General features: G+C 39.8%; 1 protein-coding gene across 1 annotated transcript in view; it reads right to left on the reverse strand.

Moving 5' to 3' along the window:
* The window catches only part of RBFOX1 (RNA binding fox-1 homolog 1), a 2,483,424-nt gene that overhangs the window by 94,070 nt on the left and 2,371,790 nt on the right, over window positions 1-17,564 (reverse strand). Inside the window, 1 exon segment of the mRNA XM_031657938.1 lies at window positions 11,133-11,186. Coding sequence (XP_031513798.1) covers window positions 11,133-11,186 — 54 coding nt within the window.

Here is a 17,564-nt window from a genome sequence, read left to right on the forward strand (position 1 = left end):
CCTCCCAAGCCTTCTTAGATTAGGCTTCAAACTTTGACCTCACGTTTTTGGTGAGTAGAAAATACACGTCACCTTTCAGTCTCTCAAAGACTGATTGGATGAAGTTGTCTATGCCTGCCACAACATACACACACACACTCCCCCTTCCCCTGTTCTGGCTAAAAACAAACATAATATTTCAGCTAGTAAAAATCATTTTCAAAAATGAAAGAGAACTAATAGGGAGGATTTCAATCTGTACAATACCATGTGCACATCAAACAAACACTAGAATCATACAAAATTTTTTTTTTCTCCAGAGGAAATATCAGTGATATTGGGGTGTTCGTGTTTTAAAATGATACTGGGTTTAATACAGTAAGTGTGCATCGATTAACCTTTGCGTCAGATTTAAATATATAACCCATTTAACTAATTTAATCTCTCAACAAAATAACAGCCGTTGGCATTATTCTTTGAATAATCCTTGTTTAGTTTCCATAATGGTATACAGTTTAATGAAAAACTCATTAGAATGTAGCATACGGCATAATTAATTCTGGCTGATTCTTTTGGTGTAAATAGCTAATGCAGATGCGGAATTCCATTTTCCACTGGCTTTATTAATTTTTCATAAACCAATATTTCCACTGTAATGGGTTATAACACTTCCATGGAAGTTCCAGAAATGCATTAACTGTCATCGATGTAGTCACTCAAAGTAGGGTTTTACCATTTGTCAGTTGGTTTTTCCAAACTACATTTTCAAAAGACAAAGAACAGGACAGCTCTGTTTTATACTTAGAGAATGAGTATCTACATATAATTAACAGGGTATTAAACACTATTGGGTCAATTTATTTGTATTTACACACCAACTTAATTGGTTGCGGGAATAAGAGTGAACAATAAATTTTGAAAAGAACAATAAAAATGGGAAGCAAAAAGTCTTACGAATTAAAGAGTTTATAATCTAATCAGTTTAAAACATTAAAAAAAATCATGTCACCTTGGGTTTGAAATTGCCAGTAATTTACTTTCTTAAAAGATCTAGACAAAACCAGGAAATAAGTTTCACAATAGCCTTTGTCTTAGGCACTAGATTAGTAATTAAGAACCCAATCTCCAGGGTTGCTGAGTAGTTGATAATCTGTTCCTAAGTCTCCCAGCACCACAGGGCTTAATGCACATATTAGTAATAATAAGAGTCTTAATTATAAGACTGTTATTCACCATGAGTATAGATGCAAGTGCTAACTCACCAACAGGTGTTTTGCTTACTTATTTTCATTTTTTATTACAACTGTTATTTTTAATAGAGCTTTCAATGGCTGCCTGCCACTGAAAGGATAAATTCCAAAATTCAGATTTCGTTATGTAAAATTTTAAGGTCTTTTGCAACCTTTCTCTAGAAGGTACTCTCTGATCTCAACAGATCAATATTTCTCAGCCTTTGGAAAACACGCTAACTTGGCTCAGAAATTCCCATCAGTAGGTATCAGGTGAAGATCAAGCATGTGTATTATTTTTAAAGTTTTCTCAATGGATTCTAAAGATAAAGGTTGAGAAACACCTTGGGACCCTACCAACCACCTCCATATTCCCTCCTGCAATGATCTTTACCCACTTTCTTGCCAGGTGAACTCTTACCCTTTAAGACTCAATTTACACCACCCCTTTGACTCCTAATGCAAAGAGTCTTCTTGTTATTTTGGCTCTAGCAGGTATCACTGTGTACTACACACTCACCGATAGCTTGTTTTGCATCCTTCTCCTACCCTGTTGACTTTTAGAGGGAAGGCCTGGGTTAAATTTGCTACCTCGGCACCTAGTTACGGTGTCTAGTGCCCAACACTATGATTCTGCAATAAAAGGTGAATTCATGGAAACAAGTAATAAGTGTTAATACATGGTCTTCTTTCTTTGACCCTTCCCTGATGAACATCAAACAACTGAACGCCATCCAGCTAAGATCATGGGTTCATGCAGTACATAGCCGCTAAAACTGTGCAATTTAAAAAACCAAAAGAAAAACTCCCCAGGGCTTAACCCGGTGGCTTTATTACCACTGAGCTCTTCGAGCCAAGCTCAGCCAAAGTAGGGGCACTGTTTTTGCACAGTGCATAAACTGAGAATGGCATTCACATTTTACATGTTTGAAAAAAAGCAACTATTTTGTGACACATGAAAATTGTATACAATCTAAACTTCCATGTCCTTAGTTTTGTTGGAAAACTGTCATGCCCATTTCTTTACATCTTGTCTATGGCTACTTTTACACAGCAATGGCAGAACTCGGTAGTTGTAACAGGGATCATAGAGATCACAAAGTTAAAAACACTGGCCCTACACTGAGAAGTTGTTTGCAGACCCCTGCTTTAAGCTAACAAGCTGCACATTGTTTTCTCTTTCAAAACTAAATTTGGCTTGTTTTTTCCTAGAGTCAAGCCTACCCAGTGGTACGTTTCTTATGCCATCATCATCCTCATTACTACCATCATTATGGATGTCACTATACATTGCAAGTTTACATTTTTTTTTAAATGGTTGTCCAGGGAAGGGTTGACTCTAGCAGGCCTGGGCTACCTCAAACCTTGAATATTTTCCAAAACAGCTTGTCCTTAGGATTGGACTTTGGCCAGATCCTGGGAGATGAAATATCAGCCCTTAGAATATTCTCTGCCTGATAAGACTATTTTTGGGCCAGGCATGGTGGCTCATACCTTTAATCCCAGCACTTTGGAAGGCCGATGTGGGAGGATTCCTTGAGGTCAGGAGTTCAAGACCAACCTGGCTAACGTGATGAAACCCCATCTCTACTAAAAATACAAAAATTAGCTGGGTGTGGTGGCGGGCACCAGTAATCCCAGCTACTTGGGAGGTAGAGGTTGCAGTGAGACAAGATCACACCCCTGCACTCCAGCCTGGGTGACAGAGTGAGAGACTCCATCTCAGAAACAAAAAAATTGTTACTGTATGCCTGAGGCCTTGGACCACACTATACAGGTTTGATCCAATTGTTTATGGTAACCATTTATAGTGAATTCCTGTTCCTCACACCTCCATAGCGTGGGCTGAGGTCTGAGAGTTGGTCAGTCATGCAGGTGCAGCTTGCCTATGTGAGAAGCCTCTAATAAAAACACTGGACACTAAGGCTCAGGTGAGCTTCACTGATAAAACTATGCCTGTGCTATCACATGGAATGTCTGGAAAAATGAAGCACATCTGTGTGACTCCACTGTGAGAGGATACCTGGAAGCTTTCACTGGGTTTCTTCTAAACTTCACCCCATGCACTTTTCCTCTTTGCTAATTTTTCATCTGTATCCTTTTGTTGTAACAAACTAACTGTGAGTGTAACAGCCTTTTTGAACTCTGAGTCCTTCTAATGCATCATAGAACCTGAGAGTGGTCTTGGGGACTCCCAACACAGTTGTGTGGCATAAAATCAAAGTTTATGCTTTTCCCTTCTGGAGTCAAACACAATACAATGCTCCAAAGAGGGAACATTTACATGAAAGTCTTCAAATTCTTTCACTGCCATTGATGACTGCAGCTGTCCATACATTCTTAGTGGTAGCAACCAGTGGGGCATGAGAGTTGTTAAGGTATTCCATGAATATGTGGCATCTTGAATAGCATCAATGAGGACAGAATTTCTCAAACCTAGCACTATTGACACTTTGGGCTGGATAACTATTTGTGGTCAAGGAATGTCTTGCACATTGTAGGGCATTTTGAAGCATCCTTGGCCTCCACCCACTAGATGTCAGCAGTGAACGACCCTCCCCAATCCCCACCCCCACCACCATCCAAGATGTAACAATGAAATGTTTCCAGAAATTGCCAAATTCCCCTAAGAGAAAGGTCACTCCATGTTAAGAATCACTAATCCAGGATTTGGGTTAACTAAAGCATTGGTGGGAGGCAACTTGTAGCTAAAAAATAAGCTTTAGAATCACAAAGATACAGCTTTGGCCCCACTCCTTAACTTTCACAGTCAGCACCCACTGGCATCGTAACTTCACTGGCTCTAATTTACCTGCAAATGGAAGGTAACAACACTTCTCCTGAAAACTTCTAATTTAAGTACATATATGTAAAGGTCTCAACATGAACTCTGACATGTGGCAGACATTAAATGCAAATGTGTTTTCATTGTTATATACTGTGACCTAATGAATAGAAGACACTGAGGACATGCCCTCATCCACGCCTACCACGGATGCTGCATAGCAAAGCAGTGAAAAAACATGGGCTTGAAAGTTAGAAAAAAAGGCCTTTATATAATAACCAGATTTTTTCACATAGTAGTTCTGTGATTTGGCAAATGAGGTAAAGTTTTCCCACAACTCTTGACTTTATAGTTTGATCATGAAAATAATGGGATGGCATTGTCATGAGGATTTGAGGTGAAACAAGGTGTGCAGCACAGCGCCTGCACAGAGCAAGTGCCTGGAAGTGGCTTGCTGTTGTTTGATACCTTGAGTTTCTCACTATGTGGACCATAGTAACTTAAAACTTCCCCTGTGAAATTTATCCGGAGTCAGATATCCAAACCACATCTACCTCCCATAGCCTGGATGTGAGGCTTCTTGTATAAGGACCATCTTGACACCCCCTGCTTTTGCAAGGAGCAGTTCTTGACAGACTTCCCACACAAAAGAAAGAGAACCAATTTATTTCAAAAATGCAGTTTTTATGCAGTTTTTAGCACATAAGCAAGTACTGATCTTATTTGAAGATCAAAAAACCCCACAGGCTTCATCAAAGATGAGCTGCATTCCCTCTGTGGGACCTAGAAGGATGCAGATAAAAATTAAGGCCAAATATGGGCAGGGCTGGAATAAAATCTGATAACACAGATGTGGGGAGGAGAGGAAAGAAGCAAAGTGAATTGCAACCAAAAGGGGAGGCAAAGGTAAACAGATGTACAAGATAAACTCTTTGAAGTAGAACATTTCCAGGCTGAAAATCCTTTGCTTGGGGACTAAAATCTGGACTCTCCTGTTCCAGCTCACTGAAGTGCACTACATTTGAATTTGGCAGATGTGTAAACTATACAAAACATCCCAGAGCCAAAGGTCATTGGTTCATGAGGAGCTGCTCTTTATGGCCATGGTTTTGAGTTCAAAGGGCTTGCATGGTAACAGTTACCTTGTAAACCTGCACTGTGCTCTTTCACCCCAAACTGGGCATGCTTTGTACCCAGGACGTTTTTAGCCAAATCACCCCAAGCCCAATGCCAAATAAAACAGAGCAAACCTGTATCAGGGACCACAGTAATCACAGGTGGGTTCCAGACAGTCTTACTTTTCTCAGATGCTATTGGATACAAATGGTAGAAAGGAAATTTAAAAGAGGTACATCTAAAAGTGTAACTAAAAGTTATTCTCTTAACTGTAATAGACTCTTGGTGGTGGAAGTGGGAGGAAAAAAAATGCGAGGGAGCCTTCATGGACCTTCTTTTGACCCAATTCTGAGATGAATCATGGTTCACACCGGTCCACAGAAAACCAATACCTTTGTAGGCATAATGCAAGGTCAAATACAGTTGCCCTTTTGAGATAAGCAATCAAAGAGTGTTATAGCCAACCTCTTCATTTCTAAACTTCATACTGAGATCCAAATCCACTTTCCTATCACCTAGCCCAGCATCAAGTCATGTGATCTGTGGCCAGGTCCTTTCCGACATGCATATAATCAATCGAGGTGACTTTGGTGATCACATGAACCTCTTCTATTTCTATTTTACAGTCTGCGAAGTTCTCTAATGCTCATCCTATTATCTGATCCTCCCTGTAACCCCAGGGTGAGTTTGTTTCAAGACCTGACCACCTTTCAAATGGGACTTTGCAGTCAGGCATGCCGTGTTTTTCATTCCTGTCATTTTCTTTTTCCTCTCAAAACCAGAAATGGTTGCTTTCATGAGCATCCATTCAGAATCCCCTTTTCCCCCCCAAATTCCACTAATAAGAAGTATCCCTAGGGGTGGTTTTTTGTTATCTTCAAGGTTTTCAAGTTGGTTTACTCTGCATCTCCTTATTTTTATTTTAATTGTATGTTTCTCATCTTTGGGACCTAACTATATCTTAGATCAGCATTTCCATTAGAAGATCTTTGCCTTTCCCTATTGATCATGTCTCATGGAATAATTTAACTCAATTCCAATTTCCCTTTCCAGGCGGGGTGCTCTCCATCTATGGAAGTGAGTTATGTGTGTTCAAGTGGTGCATCTTATGAATCTTGTTAAGCTTTGCTGCCTTATAGCCCCACTGATGGAATATTTAATCACAGAAAAGAGTTGGCAGATATGATATACAACGTGGGTGAGCTTTGCAGTGTGTATCTTCCTGGCAATTGAGAAACAGATAAATTCACCGTTTGTCAGCACCATGCTGACAACTTTGTATAACCTTCTGTTATTTATTTTGATTTTGCTTTACTTATTTATGAAGATTAAAGGGGCCATAAATCAACAGTTTCATTGGCTGGATATCGTGATTATCTTTAAAAGATACTACTTTTAAAAATAAATATATTTTTATTAGAAGACAAGGGAAATTCTCACAACGACAGGGAAAGTTGTAAGAATCCCCTCTGAGGCCTCTTACTCCAGATTCTTGGAAACACTATTTTTAATTACACTAAATAACACGAGGCCTGCTACTGGGTACAGATATTCCCAGTCTATTTCTCCTTACTGCCTTCAATTTTACTTAAACTCGAAAGAAGGGCCATAGACATTGGCCAAAGGCTTCATGACTCACCTGGATTTGTGTGTGGGGACTTATCCTCATATGTCTTGAATAAACCCCAAGGACTCTGGAGATGATTAGATTTAGAAATTATCAATGCTGTTCTTGCTTTACAGAAAACCACCCATCTCTCCAGGGAGAAGGTGTATATTAATATTTGTCATGGGATGGGCTTATGTATGTGTATCTGTCTGAAGACTGGCACGGCATAAGCATTTAGAAGGGTTTTTATAAGTATGACTTGATGAGAATTCAGAAAAGAAAAATCATCCAAAATATACTACAAATTTCTCAATGCTTCCTTTGCAGTGCATGTGTGAGGGAGAAGGAATGTCATAATTTATCAATGCAAATAGTAATTAAAGGTCCTCATTAAGAAGTGCAATGGCTCTTCCTGCCCTCACCCTGAGTTTGCAGTAAAAATGTACTCCGGGAGTCAAAATGTTACATACAAAAATCAATAACTTGCCTTTTTTTTTTTTTTTTTTTTTTTTGGAGATGAAGTTTTGCTCTTGTCACCCAGGCTGGAGTACAGTGGTGTACAACCTTGGCTCACTGCAACCTCTGCCTCCCAGGTTCAAGTGATTCTTCTGCCTCAGCCTCCCAAGTAGCTGATATTACAGGTGCACGCCACCATGCCCTGCTAGTTCTTTTGTATTTTTAGTAGAAAGGAGGTTTCGCTATGTTGGCCTGGTGTCCAACTCCTGAGACCACTCTCCTCAGCCTCTCAAAATGCTGGAATTACAGGCGTGAGCCACCACGCCTGGCCAATAACTTGCCATTTTATAATTAAAAGAGAAAGTAAATGGTCTACTTTCTCTTTTAAGTCTACTAAATTAGGAAAATTACCTTTAGGAGAGATTGAAAATATTGATTTTAATTTACAAAATATGTGAACTTTTCATGCCCCATTCTGAGACAATTGGAGGCTGGGTTGTTAATTCTGCATAAGCTTCAGAAAATCAAATAATTACACTATGGGGATATTATAAAATATGTCATTAACACATAACCTTATATAGAGAAATGACTAACAAGTCTGGCTTTCTTTCTTAAGCAGATACAGAGCCAGCCTACTAAAAATACAAAGCAAATCAATGACAAGGTCTTCATTTCAGCTTTGAGGCACACTCAGAATTGCAAGATAAATTCAGGCTATTTTTATAGCTAGGGAAATTTAAAATGCCCCATAAATTCTTAGTCAGGGATATGTAGATGCATGACAGTAATAATTATACCTGGATATGGAAATGAATGCGCTCTGAATCTACCATTTTGCAGAGGTCCATTCCGTAAATGCAGGTGCCTGAAACTTCAGATTTAAGCCAGCCAGACTTTCAGTGTTTGCAGCTCTTCAAATATTTCAAAAGAATTGCTCTGCAGTGTTAAAATTACAGCAACTTGTCCCCACATTTCTGAATATCGTGAGTTCTGTCTACCTACATACAAATCTACAGTGGAAAAGGAAAGTATGTGGATTTTCCGGATAATCCAGATAGTGGCAGCATGAAACACAGATACTCAGATTTCTCAGGTAACACTTGTTGAATATGGTGGTGGTGGTGGCAGCTGGAATAATACAGAATGATTATGTTACTTCTCTTCTTTCATTCCTTTGGTTTGCACGCAGAGCAGTAGCATGATCATAGGAGACAGTCGATGAACAAGCACTCACATTATTAAGAAAAAAAAAAAAAAAGAACAGGCTGGGTGCATCACTTGACATCAGAAGTTCATGACCAGCCTAGCCAACACGGCAAAACCCTGTCTCTACAAAAAGCCAGGCATGGTAGCGGGCACCTGTAATCCCAGCTACTCAGGAGGCTGAGGCAGGAGAATTTCTTGAACCCAGAAGGTGGAGGTTGTAGTGAGCCGAGATGGTGAGATCGTGCCAGCCTGGGCAACAGCAAAACCATCTCCAAAAACAAACACAACCTTCCACCAGTATCAACTGATTGTAAAGAACATGAATTTTGAGATGATCAAAGCCTGATTTCAAAATCTGGCCTCCTCCTGACCAGCTGTGAAATCTCAGAGCAGTAATACCAACTTTTTGTATTTTGGTTTCCTCATACGGAAAATTGCCATGAGGATTAAATACAATAAACTGATGTACAGTGCTTAGAACAGTGCCTGGCCCATAGAAAGTATCCAGTAAATATTAACTTACATTGTAACATTTTGTCTTCCTCTAACCTAATGATCTAACTTCTGAGGCTCAGCCCTGGGCTAATCCGAATAGCTGCTCTAATGTTCTAGAAGTCATGCAGATTAATTTATTCTCATATGTATAAATCGGTCTGAACCGTTTCTGTCATCTTAATGTCCTCCTAAACACCCACAGATACGTTTGTGGCTTTGAAAGCACAAGTAACGGAGATAGTTGGTATTTTCTTCCTTACTAGACCCAAGGGTAACTGACAACTCCATTGCACAGGATCAGAAAAATGTAAAAATGCATTTCTCCCTCTTCACTGCAACGCACGCATCCATACCCTTCCTTCCCACAAGAAGGCTTACTTGTTCTCCCCTCGGCTATTTTAGGCTGAAAATATGCACTCGGATATGCGCATATAGACAGAAACTGATATTTCTTTAACTTCTCCACTCATGGGCAGTGCCTGCTGCAGAGGCATAGAAGCTGTTGTCTGACTTTTCAACCATTTGGAGGATTTGATTTCCTTGCAGCTTTGCACAAAGATGCATCCCAGCAACACATGCCATGTTCTGTGTGTCCCCTGAATAAACTACCATGCCCCTGATCCCAGAAATTAACAACCCCTAAATGAACACGCTGAGAGCTAAAGGACTAGTACTCTCGTCAATGAAGAAAAGAATCTCTTCGTCTCATAGTATACTTAGAATTTAGCGGAATACGCGGCTAACTTTCCCTTCCTGGCAAAGCGATGAACATATTCATTTTTATTTACTAAACGTTTACAGGGGCTGGCTACACACCACTCTTCGTATATTAACGCATTTAATTCTAATAAACACCAATCAGTTTGTTACTATCATCTCCATTTAACAGATGAGGAAACTGAGGCACAGAGAGGTAAAGTAACTTGCCCAGGGTCACACTGCTAGTGAGTACGGGAAGCAGAATTTGAACCTGAGCTGTGTAGGCATGGTTTCCATGTTCCTCACTCAGCAGAGGTGTCTTCTCAGGAGGGTGTGGGGTTCACAATATGATCATGGAAAGCCTGACGGCTAAGTCTGTTCCCCCCATAAGACTGAACACAGCTATTTTGCAGCGTTAGAATCTCTGGACTTAATCCAGGCTCCTGGTAAAACTCACACATGAAGAATAACTCCAACCATCGCCTACATAAAATCCAGGAATCGGTTATCCTGTTGAGCCTTTCCAGATTTACCACATTTTTTAACTTAAATTTTGTCAGACTGGTTGTTGTGCCAGAGTAGCTAAGTTTTCTATGTTCCCTTGTCATCTACAAGGGTCAGTGTTTAGTATCAGGAAAATGACAAAAGTTAGGCAGCCCAGGAAGAAACAAAGCAAGGGGTATGACTTACCGTCAAGAGGTTACTAAGGGTGTGGTTCTAGATCAATGGATTATTTATTTCTCCTTATCAAAAAGCAAAAGCCACATCAAAGACTTCTTTTAAATATCCATGTGGCAAATCTACTTCTAAGATCCTAACTATTCAATACAGCCTTGTTCAGGAGCAAGGAGACATACAGGCAGTAGTGACGGGTCACGCCTAGGACATCAAGACATGACATCTCAGTCGCTACTGCTTCTGGGTGATGCTCTCCCCAAATTTCTAAGAGAATGGAATTGGTGCTTAGGCAGGGAAGGGGTGAGGAGAGAGACATACTCTGGAAGGCAAAGTAGAGAGAGAAGGAATTGCTAAGGGAAATTGATTAATGAACGAAGACAGACAACTTACTTTTTTTTTTTAGTTATCGAAATAGGCCTTCCCTTGGCAATTCCAAATCACTCCTGCATTATTGGAATAATGAAGCCAAGTCAGCTCTCTGCTTTGCCAGGAAAAAGAAAATGCCAACCCCAAATGGAAATGTATGGCTACAACACACATTCAGGCACATTGAAATACAGTGGGCGCGAGCAGCTCTCCATTTGTTCAATACACTATTGAACAAAGTCACAATGCTTTTTTAGGGCAAAATCAATGTGAATTGTCCTAAGGAACAGTGGCTCCATGCTGACCCCCCCCAACCACGAAACTTACATGATTCCCTTGTAATTTTTAAACTGTTTAAAGCACTGTTGATTTTGCCCAAAGAAATCATTCAGAACTTGTTAGGATAGGAATTCACTTGCTTCAGGTTATTTTACAAAACCCATTCATTCTTGGCAGGCAAAGCACATTTAGAAAAGACCGAGAAGACTTCGTGCAAAGAGAAACTCTTTACCTGCATAGAATTCAGGACTGTAGACCGCACCCACAACTGGATTCAATTTCCAGCCTTAAAATAAATACACAAAAACATTATTATCACATTTGATTCAACATCTTATATAATTGCAAATGAATCACAAATCAAATGGGTTAAATTATTTTGTATTTTAAAATGTACAGGAGGTGTTGTTTGGGCAAGCATAAAAATATGTAAAAATCATACATAAGAAAATAGATTCATGCCCTCCTTTTGATTTTCTGCCAGTGCAAGTTAATGGAATGGAAACTACTGACCAGCCACAAGTGAATCCTTTGAAAATGACGTGGTAATTAATTTTCTACTCTATCAATATTTTTTAGAACTACTATAATAATTTCAATTTTTTGTCTTCATATATCACTGCTAGATAATCCATCACACCCCTCTGCATTAAGTTCACAGAAATTAGAAAGCTTGCATAAACAAAATTCTTGGCAGCAATATATTCTAACAATTGTCATTCCTAATTATAACCTCAAGATACTAGAGAATTCCAAAGTGCTTCGTGAAGACCAAAGAAAATGATATTTTATCCCCTAGAGATTTACTGTGGAATACATTTTAATGCATTCAGGAGCCGTAAAAAATTTTTAATCAATGCATGACATCTAAGGTAACTTTCAGATAACCTGTATATATGATGAATGGAATCCTGTAATTTTCCAAATGTTCTGGATGGAGAGGTTTTTGTAAAATGAATCCTGGCCCTTTAGAAATCTTTACTCACAAAAAAGAGCATAACAAGAATTTTTACAAATTGGAAAGCACATTACATATATGCTGGGCATTATTTAGGGAACAATTTCCACAGAATGATAACATTTTAGGGTTTTATGATTGTTTCCTGCTCCTACTGGTTAAGCCTTTATAAAAGCATCCATGTGGGAGCCGGATGCGGTGGCTCACGCCTGTAATCCCAGCACTTTGGGAGACTGAAACAGGCAGATCACGAGGTCAGGAGTTTGAGACCAGCCTGGCCAACATAGTGAAACCCCATCTCTACTAAAAATACAAAAAATTAGCCAGGCGTGGTGGTGGGCACCTGTAATCCCAGCTACTTGGGAGGCTGAGGCAGGAGAATCGCTTGAACCTGGGAGGCAGAGGTTGCAGTAAGCTGAGATCACGCCATTGCACTCAGCCCAGGTGACAGTGCAAGACTCCGTCTCAAAAGAAAGAAAAAAACTCCATGCAGGCCAGACACGGTGGCTCATGCCTGTAATCCTGCCACTTTGAGAAGCCAAGGCAAGCAGATCACTTGAGGCTAGGAGTTTCCAGAGACCAGCCTGGCCAACATGGCGAAACCTTGACTCTACTAAAAATACAAAGTAGTACCAACTAATCAGGCTGAGGCACGAGAATCGCTTGAACCCAGGAGTCAGAGGTTGCAGTGAGCTGAGATGGTGCCACTGCACTCTAGCCTAGGTGACAGGGCGAGACTCTGTCTCAAAAAGAAAAAAAAAAAAAAACCCTTGAAAGACAGAGGAGGGTAAGGTGTGTACTACTTTTGCTCTGAGTCCTTAAGCAGAGGCTCAAATACCAAAGATCCTTTAATAAATGTTTCTGAGAAAAGGCAATGATAAAAGTTTGAAAGTGAAGGAAGGTATTTTTGACAGTAAGAACTCCCTGTGGTCTGCAGAGAAGAGAGAGGTGTGATTTTCTGCCCCACCTAAGAATAGACCAGAGGTGTTCCTAATATCCACTAAGGAAAACGGAGGCTCACTAACTCAACAGGCCAGTATGTCTGTTGAAATCCAGAACTTTCTAAAACTTGATAAGAATGTTTTCTAAGAACTTTCAATTCCAACTTGAAGAAGCTAGGTGGTTTACAGCCCCTGAGTTGATCTTAGAATAGTTTCTCAAAGTGTTAACACTTCAATTACCTGGGAGGCATATTTAATTCCTAGGCCCCATTTTTAGAGCGACAGAAAGAAACATGAAATTCTAAGACCTATTGCCCTACCGGTTTCTGAAATTCCATACTGACACCCTCCTCTCTTGTATTAATCACATCTTGCCTTATAAGAATTTCTATAGTGATGGAAAAATAAATATTAGTTCAGACATTTCAGAATGTGTTTTATGAGCATGGAAATGACTTCAATTTGACCAACTGAAATTCCACTGCTTCCTTTTTTCTTAAAAAAAGTCCAATTCCTGAGGATGTGGAAATTAATGTCTACATTTCAACTTGGAGTCTTAAAAAAAAAAAGTACAAAAAACTAGTAGAAAATAAAGCTGCAGACATTCACAGAAACCTAGAATTTGTGAACTCAATCTATATGGGGTCACGAATAATTAAGTGCTCACTCTTCATCTTTCTACTGTTCTCCATCTCATACCCTACTGATGCTCCTCCCTCTTATTGGTAGTGGAGATGGTGTCTTTTCCATACTGTTCATCTCAGGTTTTGTTTTTTGAATATCCTTACTTATCCTTACTACCTTAAATACTTTCTTCTGCATATAAGACTTGCTTTTCCTTTTCATTGAAGGTATACTTATCAATGCATTTTGGTGTAGCTCTTAAAGATTGTAAATTTGCCAGTGGCCTCATTTTTCTAAAAATAAAACAAAAAAATTACAGATCTCTGAGGCATTTGAGGCTGCCTAGAAATAATGTTTATCTCATCTGCCTACCTACGTATCCATCTATCTACTGACCTTTCTATCTATCCACCTATAATCTACTGTTTGTTTCCCTGTCTTCCTGCAAGTTATGAGTTTGCGAAGTCTACCCATGGCAATCTCTTCATAAAAAAAAAAGAAAATAAATGATATTCTCATATTCTCCCTCATCAGGAGATCTGTGCTATCTCATGTTTGCAACTATCAATTGTGAGAAATGTAATTGATAAAGTCTCCTCTACAAGAAAACAACTGGGAATCTGTGTGCCACAAAATGAAATGCTCCGGTCATTATGGGAACATGACTGCAGATGTCAACCTTCTTCCCATCCTTGATCCCTTCTAAACAAGGCTACCCCACTCCCACTGTAGGAAACCAAAGTCCTTTCTGAACTCGACAATGCACGTGAAAACCCAACTTCTAGTCTCCCTCTTCTCCCTCTACTCATGAAACCGGTTACTCAGCAAGTCTTTCTCCCTTCAGCAAATGGCATCTCCATCTACTTGGTTGCTCAAAATAAAATTCATCAATACTTCCTTGATTCCTCTCTTACCCTCATACCCCATGTGCAATCCATTAGAAAATTCTGTTGGTTAAAACTTGAAAATTTCTTCCCTCCTTCTCCATTGCCACCACTACAGAGCAAGGCATTCCCATCTCTACTTGGACAGGTCCAACAGCAGAAATGCCCCAATTCTCACCATCTCCTCTTCCTCCTCCTTCCCCCATGTCCATTCTGGTCATAGCGACCAAAGCAATTTTTAAAAAGAACATCAGCTTTGTCATCCTGCTACTCAGAATTCAATAGCTCCTTCCCAACTTAAGATCAGCACACATGTCTTACCTTAGTGAAAAAGCACACACTGACTATTAACCAAACTATTTGGTACCACTTTGGTACCATTTCCCTTTGTTTCCCTGTCCCCTTCTCTCCCAGCTACAGTGATACTGGCCATTTTCATCTTTATAAAACCCCCGAAGATCACCGTATATCAAAGTCTCTTTGTATCCACTTCTCCTTATCCTTGGAGAACTCTCCAGTTCTTCACAAAGTCGACTTGATGTTATTTAGGGCTCTGGAGTCTTCTCAGAACATGCCAGTTAATGTCACTTTCCCACCTCCTCTTAGAGTTACTCTTAGATTCCATGATTCCATTCCCAGTTTTATTTTCTGCATTGCCGTTAATACTATCTGGATTTAATTTCTTTCTTTGCTTGCTCTTAATTGTCTTTTATAACCATTCTCCCTCATCAAAATTAACAGCCAAGCAGGCAAGACTGCTGTCCAACATGAATCTCCAGCACCTAAAACATTGTTTGGCAAAGTAAGCATTCCATAAGTATTTACTTGGTTTTTCTGTAAATAAAGGAATATAGAGTTTTTTCCTAAGAGACTAATTTTTTTTTTTTTTTTGGCTCTGATTATGTCTCCTTCCAATCTTCAAGGACCTGCTTCACATAGGGCTATATATTAAATAAAGAATCCTGTTAGGGATGACTGTTGTCCCGGTTGCTTAGTTGAATTACTTTTTTGATGTAGGCATTTATTGCTATACACTTTTTGATTAGCACTGCTTTTGCTGTATCCCATAGACTTTGGCATGTCATGTCTCCATTTTAATTTATATCAGAAAATTTTAAAATTCCTTCACTGACCCAGTGGACATTCAGGAGCACACTGTTGAATTTCCAAGTATTTGTACAGGTTCCAAAGTTCCTCTTGCTATTGATTTCTAGTTTTATTCTATTATGGTCTAAGAAAATACTTGATATAGTTTAAAATTTTTTTTAATGTATTGAGGCTTGTTTGGTGGCCTGACACGTGGCTTACCCTGGAGAATGTTCCATGTGTTGATGAGAAGATGTACTCTGCAGCTGCTGGATAAGGTATTCTGTAAATGCCGGTTATGTCCATTTGGTCTAGAATCCAGCCCTTGAAAATCACCTCCACTCAGACTTACAGAGCTCATGTGGGCTTATGTAAATGCATGCAAATCACATGCAAATGGACCCACATTCCCTGTGACTCCTTCTCGTACCTGAAAGAGACCCTTGGGATAACCCTGCTGGAGATAAGAGTCTGCACTGTCAGGAAGATGAACAAAATGATCCCATTTTTAATTTCTTAGGCAGTTTGTGTATGTCCCCAGGCCTTGCAAATTCAGAGATTTTGATCAAGGACATTAAACTGAACAATGAGGCTTACAACAAAAGGAGAACAGCAGACAAGGCCCACTGGTCCCAGCCTCCCAGGGCCCCTCCAGCCTTGCAACAAGGCAATGGAGCAGAGACCAGATGTCTTGGGGTCTGGCTCTATCAGACACACAAGCAGTTTAGACCCCTCTGTGGCCGGGAATCAAGGGGCTATATCCGAATTGGCACTCCCCTCCCCAAATTTAGCTTGTCACAGGTCAAGTGTCAGCATTTCTAAAAGATGCTGGCTACGACCTATGTTAACTATGTTACCTATGACTGCATTGGGTGTTAAAAGACCAAGTCTGAATGTGCACACAAAAAACATCAGCACAGGCTTTCTCTAAGGCTTTGCTGGGTTACATATCAAGGGAACGCATTCCAGAGAGCATCCTTATGTACACTACAGGAGTTACAAAAACTGCCTGTCGATGCTTTCTAAAGACATATACTAAGGATGCCAGAGACCTGGCAGCTGACACGGTACAGGAGGCAACTCTCAAATACCAAACAAAAAGAAGTGAGGTGTGCGTTGGGTACAAAGGTGTTTTGTTTGGGTTCACTCAGTATTCTTTAATGGCGTGTATTTATTGCCAACATTTAAATTCCGTCTAAAATACGGGATTTCTATTTCTCTTGAAACATTGCTACAAATGGTAACTTTAAGCTGAGAATCCCTCATAGACAGAGTTATTAGAGGTGGCCAGGGGCTAGTGCATTTAACTTCCCACTTAGTCACATGTGCCACTGCTCCCCATCGTGAGCCTGATGTGGAGATCAAATGTTTGAGATCTTTTATTGTTACTTTGTGGTGGTACTGCTGTTGATTTTTCCTTGTAGATAAATATTTTGCTTTACTTCAGTAAGGAAACAATAGCCAGTCCCAAAAGACTGAGTTTTTCAAAGACTCTCTCTTTTACCTGTTCAGCCCCTTTTAGCATCTGAAGAATTGATCCTTAAACTAGTATCTATCAGGGAATTCAACTATCCATGACAATAAAGGAATAATATGATTTAATATTGAGACTGTGTAATCAAATACTACTGGGCTATAAATAGTAGTAAAAAAAATCTTTTAGGGAGCTTTGCATGCTTAGCATTGTGTTGAGTACTTGATCTCTCATAATTATCACAAAGAACTATGATGTAGTTCCCATCATTTGTTTGGTTCCCACTAGAGAGCTGGCACATGGAGAGTTTAAACAACTTGCCTACGATTCAACAGCCAGTGAATGGCAGAACTAATACTGGCAACGAAGTCTACCTCTCTCCAGGGTCTTGGATTTGTTTGCCCCATTTTCATCCTTCCTAACATCTCTAAGAAAATGAAAAAGCCATATCTAGCACCCATGCTTCCCCAGTATCCAGGAAATCCTTGTGAATTCAGCTCTCGATCTTGTAATGCAGATCCAACATCTGATCCCCCAAAGAATACAGCAAACCCCAACTCCTCCGCGTGGGTAGGTGTCCTTAGGAGAAATAGCAATAGAGAAATAGTCCAATTCCCTCTTTGGGAAACCTTTCAATAGAACATCCAGAAGCCTACAGCTCATTCTACAGTTTTTCCTTATGTCATCGTTTAAATAT

The sequence above is a fragment of the Papio anubis genome, chromosome 18, assembly GCF_008728515.1.
Source record: "Papio anubis isolate 15944 chromosome 18, Panubis1.0, whole genome shotgun sequence".
NCBI lineage: Eukaryota > Metazoa > Chordata > Mammalia > Primates > Cercopithecidae > Papio > Papio anubis.